The 22,656-nt window shown below is 39.5% G+C and overlaps 1 protein-coding gene across 1 annotated transcript in view; it reads right to left on the bottom strand.

The window, feature by feature from the left end:
* Positions 1 to 18,197: 18,197 nt before the first annotated feature.
* Positions 18,198 to 22,656, bottom strand: part of hsd17b12b (hydroxysteroid (17-beta) dehydrogenase 12b) — a 45,740-nt gene continuing 41,281 nt past the window's right edge. Inside the window, exon 11 of the mRNA XM_015956345.3 lies at positions 18,198 to 18,968. Coding sequence (XP_015811831.1) covers positions 18,861 to 18,968 — 108 coding nt within the window. The 3' untranslated portion in view covers positions 18,198 to 18,860. The remainder of the gene's footprint in view (positions 18,969 to 22,656) is intronic.

Here is a 22,656-nt window from a genome sequence, read left to right as displayed (position 1 = left end):
GGCTTATCTTTACGTCGGGCTGATCTGGTCCAAGCTCTTTGACATTAAGTTTTTCCACCATAGTTCTCCTCTCGAACGGATACTGGAGAAGAGACCGAACTGAATTCAGTGGCTGCTGAGATCCAGTATCCATGTTGTAGGCGCACTGTCTACGTCTGCGTCACGACCGTCAAAACGTGCTGGAGTCGAGACTCTCCGAGTTCTACCGAACACCAACGAAAGCCTTGGCGGTAGCTCTATCGCCCATCATGCTTCTGAAACGTTCTGAAACAACGTAGACGCTGATTGGATACATTCCCATTCCTACCCTTTGATTTTCTTGTCAGCAATTGGACAGCTGGTCCCGTCCGGTTTGGGTGATTGAAAAACAGCACACAGCCTCCACCGCTCGGCAGAGACCGGCAGAGACCGACAGAGATCGGCAGAGACCGGCAGAGACCAATATAGATATATATATACATATATGATTTATTTTTGTTACAAAACACACAATTAACTTAGAATATGTGATTATTGTTAATTTTATTTATTTATTTTTTTAAATAAAAATTAAAACACAGGGGAAACTGGGAGGGCGGCGCCCTATCGCCCTCTACTGGCCAGCCGCCACTGGTGAGAGAACCTCTTCAGCATCATGCTGTGAACACACAAACTCATATAATTGTCGAGATGAGTCGAAAGCTTGGAACTTTGGCTGAGATTCAGGCTCTGGCGCAAAAGGCGGATACCATCAAGGAGCGAGTGGACGGATCAGCACGGATTGGGAAAGATTAATTACGCCATTATTGGATCTAGAGGGGTTGTAGACCAACAGAAAACTAAGGCAGAGAGGAAAGTATCTCTGTCTGTCCCCAAAACAATTTTTTATCTGGATCTGGTGCCCTTGGAGCCTGTGAGTCTGAAGTGATAACTCCCCCCTCAGAAGAAATGTGGAATGTTGCCGTCACCATGGTAAAGCTTGGTTTATGCTTGACGCATTTACCTTCTGCTTGGTGATGCGGCTCGCGGATGGAACACGCTTCACAACTTGCAGCGTTTATGGTTCATGCGGCTTGTCTCTGCGGTGAGCCAATATTCTCCAAAACTGAACGGGGCAGCATGGAGCTCTACGGCATGCATCCAACACTACACCATAGTACAAGTAAAAATTACTGTTGTTTACAACATGGCATTCCAGCATTTTCTAACAGCGTCCTCGTCTTTTCCGACAGTGCGAGCTATTTCTCTCCAAGAATTATTAACAACATGTATTACGGTGATCTTTGAGAGCTGAATCATACAAATGTCTGTATTTACGAACCTCTGCCATACTAGTTCTTGCCAGTCTGCCATGTTTTTCCGCGTCCGACTGTCCGCGTGGTTAGAAAATTTCCTAGGTGCGTGGTGCGGAAATTTTGGGCCGTGCGGAGGCGCGGTGGGGGGGTGGGGGGGTGGGGGCGGGGGGGGTTGTTAAAACGATGCAATTTCGCCGCGCGGAGCCGTCTGGACCTCGCGGACGCGCTGGGACGTAATTTTGGGGGGGGACGGGTGGGACATGTCCCCCCCACTTTTTCTAAAGGCAGTTTTGGTCCCCTGCACTTTTTTCCGTCCTAAAACAATATTACGCTCCATTAAATGGATTTGGTTGAGCACTAGGACCGAAACGGAAACCGGTTTCCTATTAGACCCGCCCAAAAGCTAATCTATTGGCTCTGCTGATACTTGCTAACGTATTATTGGCTGTTGCTGCTGTCACTCAAGTTGTAAACAGTCAGAACGTGCTCACGTTGTTTTGCTAGTTTGGAGCCGCTAGGGAACACCGGTACTGAGTCACATCGTCAATTAGACGCTGTGTAATATCAGAGCTCAGCTCAGCTTCCATTACATAACATTTGAATAAGTGTTCATTTGTGAGTCTTTGGTAGTTAGGCACAGCCAGGAGGCAGCATGTCAAGAAAACGTAAAGTGGATAGAAGAGACTTCTTTCAAAGTCAAAACTTAAGTTGGAACATGTGACAGACCTGCATTAAGCTCAGACTCACCTCCTCCTTCACACACATACTCAAAACTAACTTTTACAAACTCATCTCCTCCACATAACTGACTCCTCAGACACAATTTATTCGTATTATTATAATTATTGTTTTATTATTATTACTATTATCATCATGATTATTATTACTAGTAGTAGTGGTAGAAGTGTAACTTCAAAACTTTTATCATTTAACTTTATTGTAAACTTATCTATTGCAATGTATATGTTCACATTAAAAAGCTCTGAAAAATGAACAGTATCATCATCGTCAACAGATTTTTTTAAGCTTAATGTCAAAGATGTACACTTTTCATTAGATTTATCTTATTTTTTCCATTTATTTTTTGTGTGTTGAAATGCAACAACTGTTTAAACACTTTTAAGGGAAAAAAAACATTTAATATGTTTTTATACACTCAAATGTTAGGGTGATGATCATGTGTAAAACATTAGTTCAGCATGTCCTCTAACACAGCAAATGAACAAACGGCCAGATCTCAGGAGGGACCGTTTATGTATAAATAATTTTTATACTTTTGACTAGGCCTGGGAAAGTAACAAATTTTGCTGGACGATATTTTGTCCAACAAATTGTTGATGATAAACGATATCATTGTCAACATTATCTAGACCAAAATAACCACTAATATAATGTTAATATATCATAATAATGCAAGTACACCCTTTAAAATGCAACAAATAAACCTTCATTTAACATTGAAATGTCCAGAACCAGAACTTCTAAATGAATAAAAATAACAAACAAAAATTAAATAAAAAAGGAATCTCACTCCCTGTTAGAAAATGTTGCACCAAAAACAATAAAAAAAGACCCAAAACAATAAATACAATGGCCTATCCATTGTCAACAGCCAAAACTGCACTTCAATAATGATAATAAATAAAAATAATAATAGAGTTGTACATTTTTTAACTTTGATATATATATATATATATATATATATATATATATATAGAGAGAGAGAGAGAGAGAGAGAGAGAGAGAGAGAGAGAGAGAGAGAGAGAGAGAGAGGAAAATTATTGAGATGGGCACGTGACGTGTCAAGGGGTCTTTACATAACACCCCCCACCCCAAATCCGCACAAGCCTGCTGTGTCCCCCCCACTTCTGAAATCAAAATTTCGTCCCTGCGGACGCGTCAAGCATAAACCAACCTTAACTCTTCTCCCTATCCCAGCCTGGGCGGGACTGTGACCGCTGAAGGCCGTGGAATCATATCTTGGAGTCACTGTGCCCTCTAACCCATTATCTCCCTCCCATGTCCAAATAGAGGTGATGAGCGCTGTCCCATGCGGCTGCACGCACTGAAGTGAGGAGAGTCCCAACCCTACCTCCCCACCAAGTGGGCACTTATGTTGTGCAATGTCTGAAGTCTGTTGCAGTTCTGTCTGAGGTGTTTTTTTGCATAGCAAAGCTGCCCTCTCTGTGGAGGGTAACTCTGAAGTGCCTTTTTTTCCCTCCCCTGACTCTACCCTCATAAAAACCCTCTTGATCTATTACAGTAGCGTGACTCGGGTTGCGAATGACCACAGTCACCAATTCTTGTCATGTGTCTATGTATGTATGTCTGATCTCTGAATTGTGTGTACTGAAACTCTAATTTCCCTCTGGGATTAATAAAGTGTTTTTGAATTTGAATTGAATGATTAACTCTGTTAAATCAGAGTCGCCCCTCAGCATCAAAAAAAGGTTTCACATTGGATGTCTGTACCAGTGTCAGTATTCTACAACGTTCGCACTTATACTACTTTTATAAGATATGCTCAAAATTATATTTACGTACATTAATGAAAGTATTCATGTTTTTATTATCAATAAATGAATAGGTTTTTTTTGTGTCCAAATATTCCAGTACACCATCAGTAAAGCAGAAACCAGTAAAAACAGGGAATAAACGGGATTCCACAGCCTCTGTAACTTCTTTGAGGAATTTTATGTGAATAATATAAGATATTTTGCTTCAGAAGATAACAACAAAGAGCCAGATCAGCTGATATAAGTTTATGCATGAGCTTCTCAAGGCTAGATTAATAATAAAGAACACGAATGGATTATTTGCACTAAAACAGAGAAATCACTGCAGTTAATCCATTAAGAAGCAGATAAAAATTATTTGTGGTTTTTGGGAATAAAATGTAAAAAAAATCATCAAAAATGTTTTAACAGACTCAGTCCTCAAAACAACCCCTCCATGTTACCAGTTTATGTTTTAAAATAAACACAGGACTTTTGAGTGGTATTTCAGAATAACTATGACTATTATGCAGCTCAAGCATTTGTCTGGTACCAGCTGTGGTTAAATGATGAGCAGGGCCAACTGCTGCGTAAGTGGTGAGTTTACAGTCTGCAGAAAATACTCTGTGTTTAATAGTTTAGGTTGCTCTTCCAGGAACAAGGACTGTTGTTCCGATTTAATTTGGTTCGCTCAGTGATCTTGGAAAAAATGGTGAACACCAAGCACCTGAAAATGTGTTTTCATGCACCAATAAGAGATGTCCTATTAGAAGTTTTAGAATCCCATTGTGCTTTATACAGTCTTGTAAGCAGCACTTTTACATCAATAGCTGAACACAGAGCATAGTCTGGACAAAGTTGGAGCCCGCTGGGTGGTTTTGGGAACTCAAACAGTTTTCCCAAATAGACTCTTCCAAGTTCACCCTGTGTGAAAAGAGTTCTGAGTTCATCCCTGTTGAATGTTACATATTTTACTCAGGTGGTATTTAAGTCCACAGTTGTGTTTTCTCAGAACAAAGCAGAGTTCAGCTCAAAATGTTTTAAATATAATCATATGAATTATTTAGAAGACACAATTTTGTTACATCAAAAGCAAAATGAGTAAATCCAAGGTTTGAGTTCTTGTGTGGCCTTTGAGCCAAATCCCAAAACTATAGCAGTTTAAATGTGTGCTTGTTAAAGACAACAAAATGCTAATAGTTAGAGTTTATGATTTAAAAGTCTTTGTTACCCAAGTAGCTGCTAGGGCCAACCATTAAAGCCAACTAGAAGGATCTATCGGTTTAATTCTCACTGGTCACTTATTTATCGAGAAGAATAAAAAGTGTTAAAGTGTTCCAAACTTCAAGTTGATATTTGTATTTTGGTTTATTTTAGAATCAGAAACGTTTCTTGCACATTAAATAGGGCTTAATGAACACACTGGAAAAACGTTTTTTTAACTAATGTCTCTTGTGTGTGTGTGTGTGTGTGCGTGTGTGTGTGTGTGTGTGTGTGTGTGTGTGTGTGTGTGTGTGTGTGTGTGTGTGGGTGTTTCTATGCAAACAAAATAAATGAAAATAAAACTTTTACAGAAACTCCAGTATCCTGACAAGAAAAGCAAAGCCCTAATTGATGTGTTGCTGTTATTAACGGATTATAACCATGACTGATGCGTGACCAGCACTTAATAACACTACAACATCGAATTGCACATGTAAGTACATCATATATATTTTCTCCATGTTTTTAAGTATGATATGGCTGTAGCTCCACAGGTCATTACATTTTACTGTTTTTGGAAACTTGACCATTAAACCTCCCATTCTGCTTTTGAGGCCACCAACCTACCAATTGCCTATTTTCTTGAGTTTATAGCTTAAATTCACAGGAATTTTCACCCCTAAACTGATAATTAAGTAGAAAAATAGTCACTGCTTGTGAAAGAAAATGTCAGACGTATTTCCAAACATCATCATTATGCTCTTCCTCATTACACAGTTATGAATTCCACTCATGAATAATAAAAAGTAACAAACATTAAGCCATCAAGTCTGACAAATCAATCAAATATATTCATAACAATGCTCATTTGTAATGAAGCCTAAATTTTCCAATTTTCCATGCCTATAGGTCATAACAAATTAGAGGTGCTGTCATTCACGCAGTAAACTTTGTTTTCAGCCTCGTCTTTCAGAAAACTACCAGGAGCTAATTAATTATGTTCCAAAGCCGGGGCTCTTTGTCTCAAAGATGTGGTGACATTTTATCATTGCTTTTTTTTAATTAACCTGTAATATTTGGTTACAGCTGAATGGACTTTATTGAAGGATTCTTATCTACAAAACAAGAACTGCATTATACATATACAGTAACAGTAGTGGGGATATTTAAACCTTAAAGTGAAATTCTATGTAAAAACATCAGGAATTTTGTTTTGTAGTTTGTGTGAATTGTGTGTTTTAAAAACTAAATTAAAAGACCCTGTTAAAAAAAGAACTTCAGCAATGAAGAATCTTATTATGTGAAGGTCATGGCTTTGAGTAACGGACATCTGAATGTTGGCAACCCTAGACCCATGTGATCAGGTGACGTAGCAGCAAAGGGTCAACAATCTGATTGTTGTGCAAAGGACAGATGAGTGTCAGAACAGGGGCTCATCAGGGGGCCAATCACATTTCAGCAGGGTCCATTGCTCCTGTGGCCCCGCCCCTACAATCACCAAAGAGCAAATGTCATCTCTAAAAGGTGTCAGCCTATGATTTAACTGTTTAACGAACACATTTTAAGAAATCTGTATCATAGAAATATGGATATTCAATGCCTTTTCCTTTGCTTAGCTGTTTGTTCTGTATGCACATTTTCTCTGTAACGCTCACAGTGACACAGCAAAGCTCATATTCTGTAAATATGAGGTTTTAATGTCACATTGACCAAGCAGAAGGCAGTATATGTCCTCCGTATGGCTGCATTCACCAAATGAATCGTCCCATGTTCAGCCACTGATGCAAACATCACATACAGTAACTATAAAGCAGACCTAGCTGTGCAACATTAAACTGTCTTATTCTGGTGTGTACAAACATCCACTCAGACCAATCGACCCTTTTGCCCCCTCCGGTTTTGTTTTCCCTTCCATAACGTCACCTGTTGAGCTAAATTAGAGGAAATCTCCTTATTCCCACACACAAGGCAGTATTTCATAGATTCTTCATATGCAGACTCATAAAAACAAATCTTTTGTTTCCATGTTTTACTTGCAAGAAGCCACGACTGCTTCAATCAAACAAAAGGAAACATCACATAACCAGGCAAAGGACATTTCACTGACTCCAAACATCAGGCTTCAAAGTGGCTTTCTGAGGCTTTAGTGACTTGTGTTCCTTTAATAATACATTTGTTTCTGGTTTTTATTTTTTGCTCCACTTGCACGTCTTACTGTCGGATTAGATTGCTTGTCTCTCTTCTCTCAGAGCTAAAACGAGTAGATGATTGCTCTGGGGTGGGCTAAGTCCCATGGAGTAGCTCCATTATTGACTTTGCTAAGTCAACCTTTAACGTACAAATCCTGCCCAGACTCTTGTCCTTGTGGTGGCAGACGGCCTACTGAAGGAGCGCTTTCAGCTCGCAGTCCAACAGACATTAATTCCTCTCAATCTTCACACTCAATTTAGCCTTGAATGGCCCTGCCAATATGGCTGAGCCTTGGAATTAGAGGTAGTAAATTATACAAATAACCCCTTAATAGCATGCTATGCCCAAATGAAGTGAACCCAACAACATGCCAGCGATTTGCTGGTGAAATGGAAGGGCGAGTCCAATCATGTAGGTACATGTGCTCAGTGAGCAGGTTGGGGTGGAATAAAGATTGGTGTGCAGGGCGCCCACACATCCTGTGTCTATGTGTTTTAGTTCATTATTTTAAGATCTGCATCGCCACAAAATAACACTTATTGAAGCTGAATGCAGTTAGAAGCAGAAAGCTGACACAAAATGTTGCCGAGCAACAAAAATCCATTTCAACTCTTGAAGGTGTCATTATGAAATGAGAAGACTGCGGGAGAAAATCTAAAGGCAGGTCACACCAAAAGCCGCTTTCAATTCAGAAAATACTTTAAATCCTCCTGTTGTGTTCAGCTTGGAATGACCTTTTCAAAAATATATCAGAAATTTACAATAATGCACATATTAGCATTTAATAATATGATAGAGCCTTTCACCATGTTCTTATGAACGGAACACAACTCATTTATAAATCACATGTGATGTGTCATAGTAGATCATGGGTATTTGTTTTTAAGTGATGTAAAACAGCATTAAAACCAATGATAGAGAGCTCAAAAGCAAAGTTAGCCTTTAGGGACAGCAGTAGCTCAGGAGGTAGAGCGAGTTGTCCAGTTATCGGAAGGTTGCAGGTTTGATCCCGGCTCCCATCGAAGGGATCTGTGACGCCAGTGTATGGCAGCCTCGCCTCTGTCAGAGCACCCCAGGGCAGCTGTGACTACACCGTAGTCATCATCACCAGTGTGTGAACGATGGGTTGTGTTGTGAAGCACCTTGGGGGGTGTAGAGCCATAAGAAGGCACTTTACTAAAACTTACCATACAGGAGAATTTTTCACGATATCAATGTTTATGTTTTTTGCACTGCATCATCCTCGCAAGAGTCAGCGTCCTTGACAATAATTAGACATTTTTGTTCATGTCTGGAGGAAGATTTAACAAAGCAGGTGTTCATTCTTGCTGTGTGGTCGACTGTACAGTCCGTTAGAGGCTTGATAAAGAGTTTCTGTTCAAATTCTCTTTGTGAAGGAATGCAAAATACAAAAGATGTTGCGATCAGGAGATGTAATCCAGATGCTCTGAAGAAGGCCCGGGTTCCTGCAGCAACTGACAGTTTGTGAGGCTCATTTTGTCTATGGAAAGTCCTTGTGACAAAGTGCTGGTGAAGGTTCTCAGTCGTCCAGGTCATGGTAATCCAAAGGGGTTCGAATGAAGGCAACTGAACTTCTTTGGACATTTCACTTCTCATCCGAGGAGCTTTGTCAATTCTGACTGGAATATGTATAGGTCAAGCTTATTAACTGTAGTTGTCTATTGTTGCTTAATGAGCAGAGACTACCTATGAATACCCCATTCTCCCTACCTCCTGATGGTGCCAGAGTTAGAACCCGGGTTCAAGGCCAGGGCTACAAGACTAACCCTGGGATTTGATTACCCCATGGGCTCTCTTCTGGTGAGAACATCTGGTGATTAACTGGCCGAAACCCTCGTTGACCCAGTGCATCGGGGATAGGGAGGATGGGTTTCTGCTTGGCTGTGCAGTGGCGCAGTGGTTAGAGCTGTTGCCTTGCAGCGAGAAGGTCCTGGGTTTGATTCCCGGCCTGGGATCTTTCTGCATGGAGTTTGCATGTTCTCCCTGTGCATGCGTGGGTTCTCTCTGGGTACTCCGGCTTCCTCCCACAGTTCAAAAACATGACTGTTAGGTTGATTGTTCTGTCTAAATTGTCCTTAGGTGTGAGTGTGTGTGTGCATGGTTGTTTGTCCTGTGTGTTTCTGTGTTGTCCTGCGATGGACTGGCTCTCTGTCCAGGGTGTACCCCGCCTACTTGCCCGTTGACTGCTGGAGATAAGCACACACACACACACCCGCGACCCTGCGTGGACAAATTGGGTTCAGAAGATGGATGGATGGATGGATGGATGGGTTTCTGCTTGTTAAGCAATAGTAGCCTGGAACAGTTTATAACCTTGACTCTCCCATATTCCAGTCAGAACTGACAAAGCTCCTCAAATGAGAAGCGAATTGTCTTCAAGAACCCAAAGAAGTCCAGTTGCCTTCATTCAAACCCTATTGGATTACTTGAGAGAACATATTTGTTATTTAGAGAAAAATATTCATGTTCATGTATTTTAAAACCTACTGAGTGATTGTTTTTGTGTTCCGAATCAAGTTCACCAAACCCCAATCATTTCCATAAATAAATAAATATGGAAACTGATGAATTAAGTCTTACTCCACCACGCACCCATTATGTTTCTCAGCTGGCCAGGGAACACCTTGGGATTCCCCCGGAGGAGCTGGCCCAAGTGGCTGGAGAAAGGGAAGTCGGAGCCTGTGTGCTTATGATGCTGTCTCCACGACCCGATAAGTGGAGGAAAATTGATGGATGGGTGGATGGGAAAGAGAGAAACTTTAAAAACAACTCCTTTTTAATAAACAAACAATTTTGCTTCAACAATCTTCAGGAACAAAGTGTCAACCACTCCTCCTTCTTCTAGTCATAGAACACGTATCCATTTACATCGTAGTTGTGTCCATCAGAAATGAGTAGAAATAAAGACAGGAACACTCAGGTATTTCTTTTTATTATGTTTTAGCCATTCAAAAACACCTCACAGCTGCTACCTCCTTATCCCCCATTACATGTTGTCATCAGTTTCTGTTGCAAAAACTGCATTCGCGTGTAAAATGTATTTCACTCCCCTTACGTGTGTCTGTTCTGTCTTCGGTGGATGTAGATTCTGCCTCTGGGATTTGTAGATTTTTCAGCAGAACAAGGTGAGCTTTAAATAAAGTTCAGTCTGATTGAAACAATCGTTGTTTGTGAGACAGCCAACAGGCCATGAAGAAAAGGTTTCTGCGAGTTAGCCTTGTAAGCCACAAACCAAGGAGAGGTCTCAGTTATGTCTGCTGAAGCCAATACCCACACCAAATGTCTCATATTCGTTCTGAATGATCAGTCATATTTTTATTTTTTCTCATTTTAAACATGTTTTTAATCAATTTAAAAATAATTTTATACTTAAATTGTGTGTTGTTGTTTTTGTTTTGTTTTATTTTGTTTGTGAAGCTCCTTTATTTTGTTTGTGAAGCTCCTAGTGATTTTTATCTTGAGACGCTATATAAAAGATTGCTTTCTTTCTTTATTTCTTTTTACTCTGCTAAAGGGTTAAATAAACAATTAAAGAAACAGAGACCATGAATAAATTACTAAAAAAAATTAGAGCAGGTGCTACAATTAGTCAAAAGTCCAAATTAATTTTATGTTTAGATCCAAACTCCTTGTCAGGGATGCACATCCGCCTGATTTATTGTAGGATTAAAAGGGTGCATTGAGAAATGATATGTGGTGTCAGACTCTGAGCTCATCATTCACCACAGACACAAGCCTCAGCACAGCAGCAACTGAGAAGTGATGATAATAAATTCCCCTCTGGGAAGCTTTGACTCAAAGCCTACAGGTGAATGCCACCGTGAGGGTTGTCTTTATGCAACGCTACAAGAAAGGTGCTGCACATTTTTGCAGCAGAGTTAGAAACAATGCCAACGGCAGCAACCACCATGTGGCCGTTCCTCCTGCCAGGCACCAGAAGCCACGTGGGGAATAAACTTTTATTGAAGTGAGAAGGACGAAATCTAAACTCAGCAATATTTGTGATTTGCAGCAGAGGCAGGCTGATGCAGAAATGCTTTGCAGTAGATAATTTAGCATGTCACAATAAAAACTGCAGAGCTTCAAGCTCAAAGAAGACACTGCTGATGTCTACCTTAAGTCTGCATCATCTGGGGCTGAATAAAGTAGGAGTGAAATTTACTGATAACTAACAATCAGTTTTAATCAGTTATACAGAAATGATGTTGGAGGATTTCCCTTGGTTCCCTTGGGTGGTTTTGCTTTTTGCAAGCACTCCAGACTTGAGTTCTTAAAAAATATTTTTAATTAATGTCTTGCAAAAAAATAACTCTAAACCATCTAACAACGTTTTTTTTTAATCTAAATGAAATCCAACTTAAAATAACCAATCAAGTCCATAAAATGGTCAGAAAATCATTTAAAACCCTCCCATCACTTCCGGTAGACATTTTCCTCTCCCAGCATGCTCCTCATAATCCTAATTAATGGGACAGTCCAAAAGTTTACAAACATCACAAACGTCCTAAAAATAAAAATTACATAAATACTTGGATAGTAATTAGACTTCTACGTTTTTCTGTTAAACAAACACAAGAATAAATGAAATAGAGGATTTCCAAAACGTCAATGGAAATGGCCACAACATCAATGTAGTAACACGAATGGAGGCAGTGGAAGAGTCACGTTGCTGTTAGCCAATCAGAGAGGAGATGTACAAATAGCTTGATTAATAATGAATACAGCTCCAAATTCTGCTGTTTCCTGGCCCCCTCTCCTCTTGTTGACTTCTCCTGAAATAGGAGTTCCACAGAGATCATCTCACACGGCTTTCCTTTGTACCAGAGACTACTGCAATTTTATTGAAAATGAGTGAAATAAAGCTTTCAGATAATTTTCTCAAAAAGCCTACAGCTGCAGCCAGTTTAGATGACAGGCACATGCAGGGTTTAGGTGAATGTTACATTGAGAGACAGGCATTATGAGAAAACTGTAACATTCTCCACTAAACTGATTTTCATCATTTGCTGGAAAATCATAAGAAAAGATTTAAATTTGAACAGGGGCCTAATAACTTCCTGGCATTAAACCCAGTACCTAAATGGTGGGTCTAACTAGTCCCAAGCCAAAACAATTACTTTGTGAGCAACAACCTCCCCAGGGACATGCAGGCACCGTTCCATTAAAAGGAGGAGAAATATCAAGAGAAAAACATCAAGACAATTTACCTGCAAAGCCAAAGGCACGTCGAGTATGATGAGCCCACTCACCAAGGTTAAATACTATGACCTCATGTCATTTTTGCAGGTTGTTGTTTGAATGCTGATCAATTTTTGCAAAGATTTGAAGCAATTTAGAAACCTAATTTGTTTTTCTTATTTTTAATTCAAGATAGAGACAGACATGCGTAGCACAGGGGGAACTTTTCTCATTTATGAATGCAAGGAAGAAAAAAGGAAAAGCAGGCAGCTTCTGTTTAGTTTAAGGTGGAAATGTGTGGCATGAATTTGTGTTATGCTGCATAGTAACAAAGCTGTACAAATGTGTCTTTATTGGCTGGTTTATGCAATCTGTCAACAAGATACCTGCACACTGCAACATGGCCAAATGCATCGGAATAAACTGAAATTCTTACACATTTGATCTCAGTTGGATTAAATTAAAACACAAATCCTAATCCTTTAGTCAAGACAGCACAACATATCTCTTATTTCTATATTCATCTAAGAAAATGTACTAAATCTTGGTCTTAGTTTTAATCATAGTTTTGTAAATGCAGCCTTTTACTGTACAGTAAAAACAAAACGCACCTTAGCAAAGTTAGAATATTTATCTTTCCTTTTCTTTATTTTCCCTAATTTGATTTAGATAGATGTTTGGAAGAAAGTTTGAGCAATCGTGCAGCTTGCTCTGGACAATATGTTAGAAATCCACATCAGAGCAGCAGGATGTCCAGGGCTGCAGAAATAAAATGTTTGTAATAAAAAAACAGGCAAAATATTTTAAATAAATTTGAAATACATTGTGTGTAAAGTTTATACTTGTCAGAACAGACTGGTTAGTTGGTCTAAATGAAAAAAAAAACAGGTAGAGAAATGAGTGTTTACAGTTGGAGAAAGAAACAGCATTAATGAGTGTTAAAAAGGGAGGCTTGGGAGTTTTGGCTTGCTTTTAGCACCCCCTAGTGCCCGTTTGTAGAACCAAAAGCGAAACTGTTGTGCGTATTGTTTTTTACACTTTAATTTAACAGCAGAAATGTCTCCCAGCCTTCCTTAGTGTCTACAGGAGTGATTCATCTCTAAATTAAACAAATCAGCTGAGTTCATAATTTAAAACATGCAGGAAACGTGCCGGAAGAAGACTGCAGCACCAGGTTTGTCAGCTCCAGACATGACCGGCAACTCTGAAGTTGCAAGTGGAATATTCTGGCCACGGGGGTGATTGGGGCTGGGTGGCCTTTCATTAACCCTGTAAAGGGTTACTTTAGCACATACTGGCTCAATAAATAAATAATTAAATAAATAATTAAATAATTAAAAAATATAAAAGAGTTGAAAAGTATCCTTTTAAAAATATTTGTTTCTCATAATTTCTTGGTGTTACTATTCCTAAATGAACAAATTCACAGCTTAGTCATTATGATCTAACATTATTAATAACATTTCACACAAAATTTGTGTTTTTTTCTATGATTTTGACCTCAAATATCTAAAAATTAAAATAAAAACTCTGGTAAACTATTTACCAGGATACTAGCAGTGGTGGTTGAACTGAAATAAAAAACTAACTAAAAGTGAAAAAGGATGTTTTTCATGTAAACAATTCATAAAACAGATACTTACGTAACAGCCCTCAAAATTAAACAAGCTCATGATGGCCGACAACATCTCTAACTGAACTCACTTCTGAAGCAGTTCTGAGCTTTTTCTGTAAACCATCAAGAAACTAAGAGATTGCAATCTAATAGAAGCATAACAGAAGCAACGTTTTATTTTTTCAGTAAAAGTCTCTTCTTAAGAGTCAGATATTTTATACAGAATATATTACTAGAGTGCAAACAAAATGCAGAGATGGAACATGGCTGTGCAGAAAGCTTCTAAAAGTTGTCACAGAACAGAGAAAAAAATGGGAAGCTGAATAATAATAAATAAAACAGGTGAAATGGAAAATATTAGAATTTAAGGTAAAAAAAAAAAGCAGGATTACAATAACAGCCAACAGGATGCTGTAGTATTTTAGTCATGACCCATGCCATCCTCTCCCAGAACCAATCACCAGTAAAATTTATGATAACTGAATTATGAGAGAACCAGCACAGCTCATTTTAAAATTGCATATGTTAATATGCAGTTAAGTTGAGCTGCTGAGTAGAACAGCAGAGTTCTGTTTAAAAGTGCATCAACAGTGCCACCAAATGGAAGGGTCTAAAACGCCCATAAGGCTTGTTGCGTGTCGAGGTCCTTTAAACACACTCGCTGGTGTCTGCAGAAACATTAATGGGTAACCTGGGGTGTTAATAGATTTCTCGGCTTCACAATACTTTTCTTTTCATTTATCTCAATAATAGAAAGACAAACTGACAAATAATTGTTTTTAATGTAACATTTATATATTTAACTCAACATCATTTAAACGTAAATCTGAAGAAACACAGTTTAGAGCGTGACAGACAAGGTGTCAGATGTGATGGACGCTGAAATTCACAGCAAAACAAAGCAAATTTCCCTTGAAAGTATTTCCCAAGTGTTGCTTTGCTGTCAGCAGCTTTTGAATTATATAAATAAAAGCTTTAAAACAATTCACAATGTTCCAGTTCAGTGCAGTCTCATTTGTTGGCACTTGTCCACACCTGCGACGATGGTTTCACCAAAACATCCTCACCCACAGCGTCCCCTTCCAGACATCTGCTGGGTTCCAAACTAGTTGCAGTCAAGTCTAGTAGGTCAAATGTGTCAGGGCAGAAGGTCCTATGGAGGAGCTCATCTGGTGCTTCTTCTCAGGCTCTCCACCGTCTGCAGGAAGGAGCGCAGGGCCTGGTCCTCCTCCAGGGTAGAGCAGTTCTCTTCCTCCTCCTCAATGATGCCGCACTGTACGCAGCGGAGGCGGGGCTCATGTTGCCCGGCCCTGCAGACGCAAGCTGTGGCCAAAGATTGGGGGAACTCCTCCATTACCAAAGGCAGCAGATGGGCAGAAAGAGTTTCCATGCTGGTCGCCATGGCAAACAGAGGCCTGAATGTGCGGATGATGAGCTTCAGACAGGAAGACTCTAGAGAAGATGCAGTGGAGGATGCAAGATTTACAACCTTGTGTTTAAAGATGAAAAATTGCTGTCTGATCGGCTGTCTCCACTGTTCTGGGACAGATGATGCAAAAATAGACAAAAAAGTGTAACAATATAATCAATCAGAGCGATTGAAAATATCCCTCGGGTTGGGCTTCGAAAGATTCTTTGAGAGATCCCGTTGAGCTCCTTCTCTAAACTGTTTTTCGCTTTGAAAACAGAAAAGTTGCACAAGTCAGAGCGACCCGTTGAATTTCAGCACCACTGAGCTTGTCTTTATATACCTCTGTGCTACCCACTCTCTTCTTCCTTTGGGCATCTCTCCACGCACAGCGCTCCTCTCCCCTCCTACATCCTCACTGATGACACATTTCCGCACTTTCCATACCAGTGCACCGGAATAACCTCCCAAAAACTGTTGGCATGGGAACCGCATGGGGATGTTTGGGAGGGAAGAGGCAGAGCAGTGATACAGCAACACATTAATATTGGACTGTGAAAATGATGACTAATTGTGTAATCGTTCTGGAAGCTTCAGTGAGCCACTGGTGAAATTTTACAGCAATATTACTGAATGTGGAAATGCAAGGTAGCTGTCAGATAACAGTATTATATCCACTTTCACTGAGATAAAGGTAATGAATGTCACTTACAAGCCTCATCCTCAATTATACTTAAATAACTCCCACAATCAGTGGTGCCCCGGGGGGTGGGGGTGGGCTGAAATGACCACTGCACTGGCCCCCTTGCGGATGACCAGCCCCTTTTGATGAATCGCATTCATGTTTACACAAACCGACAAACATACCGGTATTGTAAAAATTTGCTAATTAGCGAGTAGCACATTAAAGACAAAATGCATTTATCTGATTCACAAAAATGAATAAATTCAACATGCGGAGGAAAAATCCCCATCATTATGTTTGTTTGTGGATGGCTGCAGCCTGCAGAGGTATGGGGCTGACCCACAGCAGATACCTGGAGCGGTTGTTGCTTCAGGTCTGCTCCATACCTCTGTCGGACTGTGGCAAGCTGTTGTAACATGTAATTTACAAACACATTTATCTTTAACCCTTACCTCACATTAGAGCATTTTTTTGTGCTCTAATGACTTTAACGTTAGAAAATTTAAACGTTGGGTAAGGGTTAAATATAATTTTAGATCAGATTATTGCCAACCCAAAACTAATAAAAAAGATTACGCCACCAATACATTGTAACCAAATTCATTATTAGCATTTCCACCAGCCCACTAATGAACATGAAAAACATGAATTTATTTTGCTTATATGTGGACATATTCAGATATGTAATTTTGACTAGGACAAGTGATATTAATACAGCCTACAATGTTACTGAAATATAGGTGGATTGTGTTCAATAAAATATTAATACAAATAATGGTAAAGAGGGAACTACCAATTTAATACCTATTGAGCCTTTCACAACAAGAGTCTGGCATTTTAGCCTCATTTACTCGTGTTATTTCATATTTTTTGTACCAGACCAGTCTTGTTGAGATATCTTTGTTTAAGTGTTGCTCTGTGTTCATCTGAGCTAACAGAAAGAATATTAAACATGACCGTCAAAGACATGCACCCTTTCATTGGTAGATATTTTCCTTCAATCCCAGATACACACTTCCCTTAAGGACAGCGGTGCCCAATCCGGGACCTGACGGGCCACTATACAGCATCTTTTAGTTGTTTCCCTGCTCTAAAACACCTGAATTAGCTGTTTACCAGCACATTAAGTTCTGCAGAAACATGTAATCGCATGTGTGTTAGGGCAGTGAAATCACTCCAACACTCATAAGAATTGTTTTGCTCCACCTAATGTGATTGACAGAATTGATATATTTTAATACATATGCATGCATATTCATTGATATATTTATTACAATCTGATGAAAACAAATTCATGTATTGGCTGTGTATTTTATATGCATATGTGTATTTATATGTATATATGGATTTGTATTTATTATTTTTGAAAAAAAAAATCTAAAAGTTTTGGATTATTGTGATTTTCAAGTCAAACTTCTTTTTTTTCAGCTTAGGTCACAACGGTGCAACAGATCAGCATAATCAAATCCAAAGATAAAAGCCAAAATGTCACGTCACACTAACAATTGTTAGCAACAAGCAATTAAGAAAATGCACTCATGCACTAGTAACCTCTTCTCTAGAGCTCCAAAAATAAATCAAATATGCCTGTAAATGAGAATACTTGGTTTAGACATTATGCAAATTCATTTTTTATTAAACAAGAGTGTGATTATAAAAAAGTGACAGAACTAAACAAGAAAAGGAAAGACGATCCCAAGTGGTTTGGAAGGCAAATTTATTGATGGCAGGGGGCAACGTGAAAGGTGGTAATCGTCATGGTTACTTCAAACAACATGAGGATGAAAAGATGACAACAATGAGGTCAATCCCTGGTAGTGCAATTTTTAATTGTAAAATATGAAGTACCAAGACGTCGTAAATGAATACCAAAAACCAAGTTAAAACAAAGCAGATATGACACCAGGTCCAAAGAGATTACATGTAGCACAAAGTCTACAAAGACATGACAGAACAGAACAAACTAGAGTGTGAGTCATTTTGTTATTTTGGTTTCATAACTCGCAAGCTGGCTTTATGATGAATAACAGAAAAACAAACATAATCAGAACCAAATCTATATTTAAAGATCAGAAACCTTGCTACTGCTCAGACAAATAATGTATCAGAACTGTTTTTAATTTGTAATTACTACTAGTGCTGGTTAAGAACAGACTGCCACTATTTTGTGTGTGTGTGTGTGTGACATGTTAGTTAATTGTAAATGTGATTCTTTCACCAATGCTTGAAAATGTAATCAATTGAAATTGAGGTCAGAGTTTTAGAAGTTTAAATCCTTTTGCTGTAAAACTTGACTTTAAATAAAAAAAAAACAAAAGGAAACTACAGGTTAGTTTGTTACCCACAACTGACTTCTGATCACCAGTTTTTCCACCTTCGTCGTTTCATCAAACAGCAGTGAGCTAAACCCACAGGGGCCACATCCTCACACATGCAACTTCCTCTCTCCTTTTTGAATGTTTTATAACCTCCCTATTTTTGTTGCAACAGATGGTCATTTTGGGGAGTTAGTTCTAGTTTTCATGTTTAATTAAAGCTGTGTACTTAACAAAAAACACAAATTGGTCCAATAGTGTTTACACAAATGTTTGGATTGAGCACATGCAATGTGCTGAAAAGACTAGCTCACATCATCCATCACTTTCAGGAGGAGGAAAACTGAGATGTTGCCCAGAAATTGTCACTTTTTCTTTGCTTGGTCCTTGATGATGATGGTAGTTGGACACGTCATTAACACAGCTGGTCCCCTCTGTCTATCGCTGTGGCTCCCGGCACTCACATCCAGATCCATCTATCCCTGCTTCTGTTTCTTGAGGTAACGAGCACGCTGGGACAGGCCCATCCCCATCAGGTGGCTGTTGAGTATCTTGGCTGGGAGCAGAGCTGTAGTCACCCAACCCTACAGAGGGAAATTACATGGTCATCTGGTGGCATTTACAAATAACAGATTAGCATTTATTATTAATCTCCAACCCACAGGAGCAACAACTGTGGCAGGCATGTTTGTACAAGGGGAAATTCAAGCAACAGGGCCATTCTAATGCTTCAAACAACCTTTTCTAATTACGCCTGAACTACTGCACTTTTTATTTGATGTAAAAGACCATAAAATTCAAAAGTCCTCATTTCAGCAGTATTTAAATCTATTCTCAATGGTCTGCAAAGCAACGTACACAATCTCAGATTTCTTTCCCCATTACAGCCAGATGGTCTTTATCTCTAGGGCTGATGGATAAATTTACTTCATTTGCAGAACATTTAAATATGGCACATTAGTGGGCCGTTCAGATTACAGTAATAAAAATTCTTCCACTTTAGCCACAAAGTCAGGTGAGTCAGCTTTATCTTTACAACCTCTCTGGCAACTGTACCGTGGTGGGCAGGAACGATTTTCTTTAAGATTTAAGTCCTCTTCATAAGAGGAGAGTGGTTTAACGCAGCAGCATCGTGTGACTTTCACAGATTCACAGAAAACATAATGAACTCATTCATCCAGGAGAGTTCAGGAGAAGGAATGTAATTAATGCTGCTTGTCTGTTTGTTGGCTTGACGATGCATTAAATAAAAAAATATCCAAGCATAATCTTGTGAAAGTTGATGAAGTTGAGGCAGTAGAGTAAAAGCCTATAAAATGTCAAAGTGGATTCAGATTACTTTATAAATGCAAAGCTGGATATTGACATTAAATTGAAAGTCACAGGTTCAATGCCTGGCTGTGGAGTTGGTATGTTCTCATGAGTGCATGGGTTTTCTGCTCCACGTTCCTCCCAGCCTGGCAAACCATCCTATATACAAGAACATACTGTATAGTCTAACCACGACACAGTCATGTAAGGCAGAATCTATGGTTGTCTTTCAAACTGTCTCTGAACGCAACTGGACAGTGCTAGGACCAATCAGTGCAATGAACAGCATGATCTATTTATCAATATGAGAATCAGTCAACAGGGCAGTCCGCCATACACTGTCGAAGAAGAAGTAAATACATCCTTATTCAAAATAAATGACTTAAGTACCTCTATCTGCTCATGCCTCAAAGAAAAGCCAGTCTAAATTGTCCAAAGTTGATGCCAAAGCCGTTTCAAATGAACACTATTTCTGAGCAGACGCCATCTTTGTAGTTTTCCTGCATCCCAGCTTTGGTGCCAAGCTTGCCTGAAGAAGATAGAGTGCGGTATTTGGCAAGACACAAAACTGCTCAGGCCAATAGTAAACCTGCTGAGGCTACAGTGGAGCGTGACTAATTAAACGGTTTGTATAGAATTGTATAGTAGTTTCCTTCCACAGACCAAAATCATGTATGTTAGACTCATGATGACTCTAAATCGTCACTGTGTACCAGTGAGTGCGACTGGTAGACTCTTGAGAGTAAATATGGCTCTGATATACAGGTGCTGGCCAGTAAATTAGAATATCATCAAAAGGTTGAAAATATTTCAGTAATTCCATTCAAAACGTGAAACTTGTACATTATATTCATGCAATGCACACAGACCAATGTATTTCCGATGTTTATTACGTTTAATTTTGATATTTATAGGTGACAACCAATGAAAACATCAAATCTGGTATCTCAGAAAATTAGAATATTCTAAAGGCCAATGAAAAAATGTTTGTTTCTCTAATGTTGGCCAACTGAAAAGAATGAACATGAAAAGAATGTGCATGTATAGCACTCAATACTTAGTCGGGGCTCCTTTTGCCTCAATAACTGCAGTAATGCGGCGTGGCATGGACTCGATCAGTCTGTGGCACTGCTCAGGTGTTATGAGAGCCCAGGTTGCTCTGATAGTCGTCTTCAGCTCCTCTGCATTGTTGGGTCTAGCGTATTGCATCCTCCGCTTCACAATACCCCATAGATTTTCTATGGGGTTAAGGTCAGGCGAGTTTGCTGGCCAATCAAGGACAGGGATACCATGGTCCTTGAACCAGGTGCTGGTGGTTTTGGCACTGTGTGCAGGTGCCAAGTCCTGTTGAAAGGTGAAGTCTGCATCCCCATAAAGTTGGTCAGCAGCAGGAAGCATGAAGTGCTCTAAAACTTCCTGGTAGACGGCTGCATTGACCCTGGACCTCAGGAAACAGAGTGGGCCAACACCGGCAGATGACATGGCACCCCACACCATCACTGACGGTGGAAACTTTACACTGGACCTCATGCAACGTGGATTCTGTGCTTCTCCGCTCTTCCTCCAGACTCTGGGTCCTTGATTTCCAAAGGAAATGCAGAACTTGCTTTCATCAGAAAACATAACTTTGGACCACTCAGCATCAGTCCAGTCCTTTTTGTCCTTGGCCCAGGCGAGACGCTTCTTGCGCTGTTTCTTGTTCAAGAGTGGCTTGACACACGGAATGCGACACCTGAATCCCATGTCTTTCATGAGTCTCCTCGTGGTGGTTCTTGAAGCGCTGACTCCAGCTGCAGTCCACTCTTTGTGGATCTCCCCCACATTTTTGAATGGGTTTGTCGTCACAATTCTCTGCAGGGTGCGGTTATCCCTAGAGCTTGTACACTTTTTTCTACCACATTTTTTCCGTCCCTTCGCCTGTCTGTTAATGTGCTTGGACACAGAGCTCTGCGAACAGCCAGCTTCTTTAGCAATCACCTTTTGTGTCTTGCCCTCCTTGTGCAAGGTGTCAATGATTGTCTTTTGGACAGCTGTTAAGTCAGAAGTCTTCCCCATGATTGTGGTGCCTTCAAAACAAGACTGAGGGACCTTTTAAAGGCCTTTGCAGGTGTTTTGAGTAAATCAGCTGATTAGAGTGGCAGCAGGTGTCTTCTATATTCAGCCTTTTCAGAATATTCTAATTTTTTGAGATACCAAATTTGGAGTTTTCATTAGTTGTCACTTATGAATATCAAATTTAAATGTAATGAACATTGGAAATACATTGGTCTGTGTGCATTGCATGAATATAATGTACAAGTTTCACGTTTTGAATGGAATTACTGAAATATTTTCAACCTTTTGATGATATTCTAATTTACTGGCCAGCACCTGTACTGGTAACCAGTCCAGGATGTCCACAGATTCTCCCCAAATGACTGCTGGGCTGGAAATGGGCGCCAGCTCCCTGTCACCCTTTCTTAAACAGGCAGTTTTAGAAGATAACAATTATGCTTTTTAGTAAAAGTTAGGAAAGACTTGTTGTCTTATTTACCATCAATCTATAATAAACCAAAAATATGGTAATTAAAAAATTAATATGTTTGATAGTACTTTATTTTTTCCATTTTAAGATGATTTTATATGTAGATTCTTAACATTTCCTGTTAACCTGGGCTTTACACCAGATGCATAACCTAACAGACGCGTTTTCCACGCACCTTTAGCTGTGCATGTCTTTCTACTGGGAGCATTTCAGAATCAGAACTACGACTGCAAATATGTAGCTGGTCCCACAAAATAACAGAATTGTAAGATTTACGTGATTTTGCCAGTTCACGTGATAAAAAGCAAGGAGAAAGACGGCAGCATGTATCCAAAAGGTCTGAAGTTTATTTTACATTATTTTCTACCTTTGAGGTATCACTGAAAATGAAAATTTATTTTTTAAGTTAAGCAACAGGAAACACAGCGGATTATTTT

Source organism: Nothobranchius furzeri, chromosome 9, assembly GCF_043380555.1.
Source record: "Nothobranchius furzeri strain GRZ-AD chromosome 9, NfurGRZ-RIMD1, whole genome shotgun sequence".
NCBI classification, from domain to species: Eukaryota; Metazoa; Chordata; class Actinopteri; order Cyprinodontiformes; family Nothobranchiidae; genus Nothobranchius; species Nothobranchius furzeri.
This window is presented reverse-complemented; position numbering and strand designations above follow the sequence as displayed.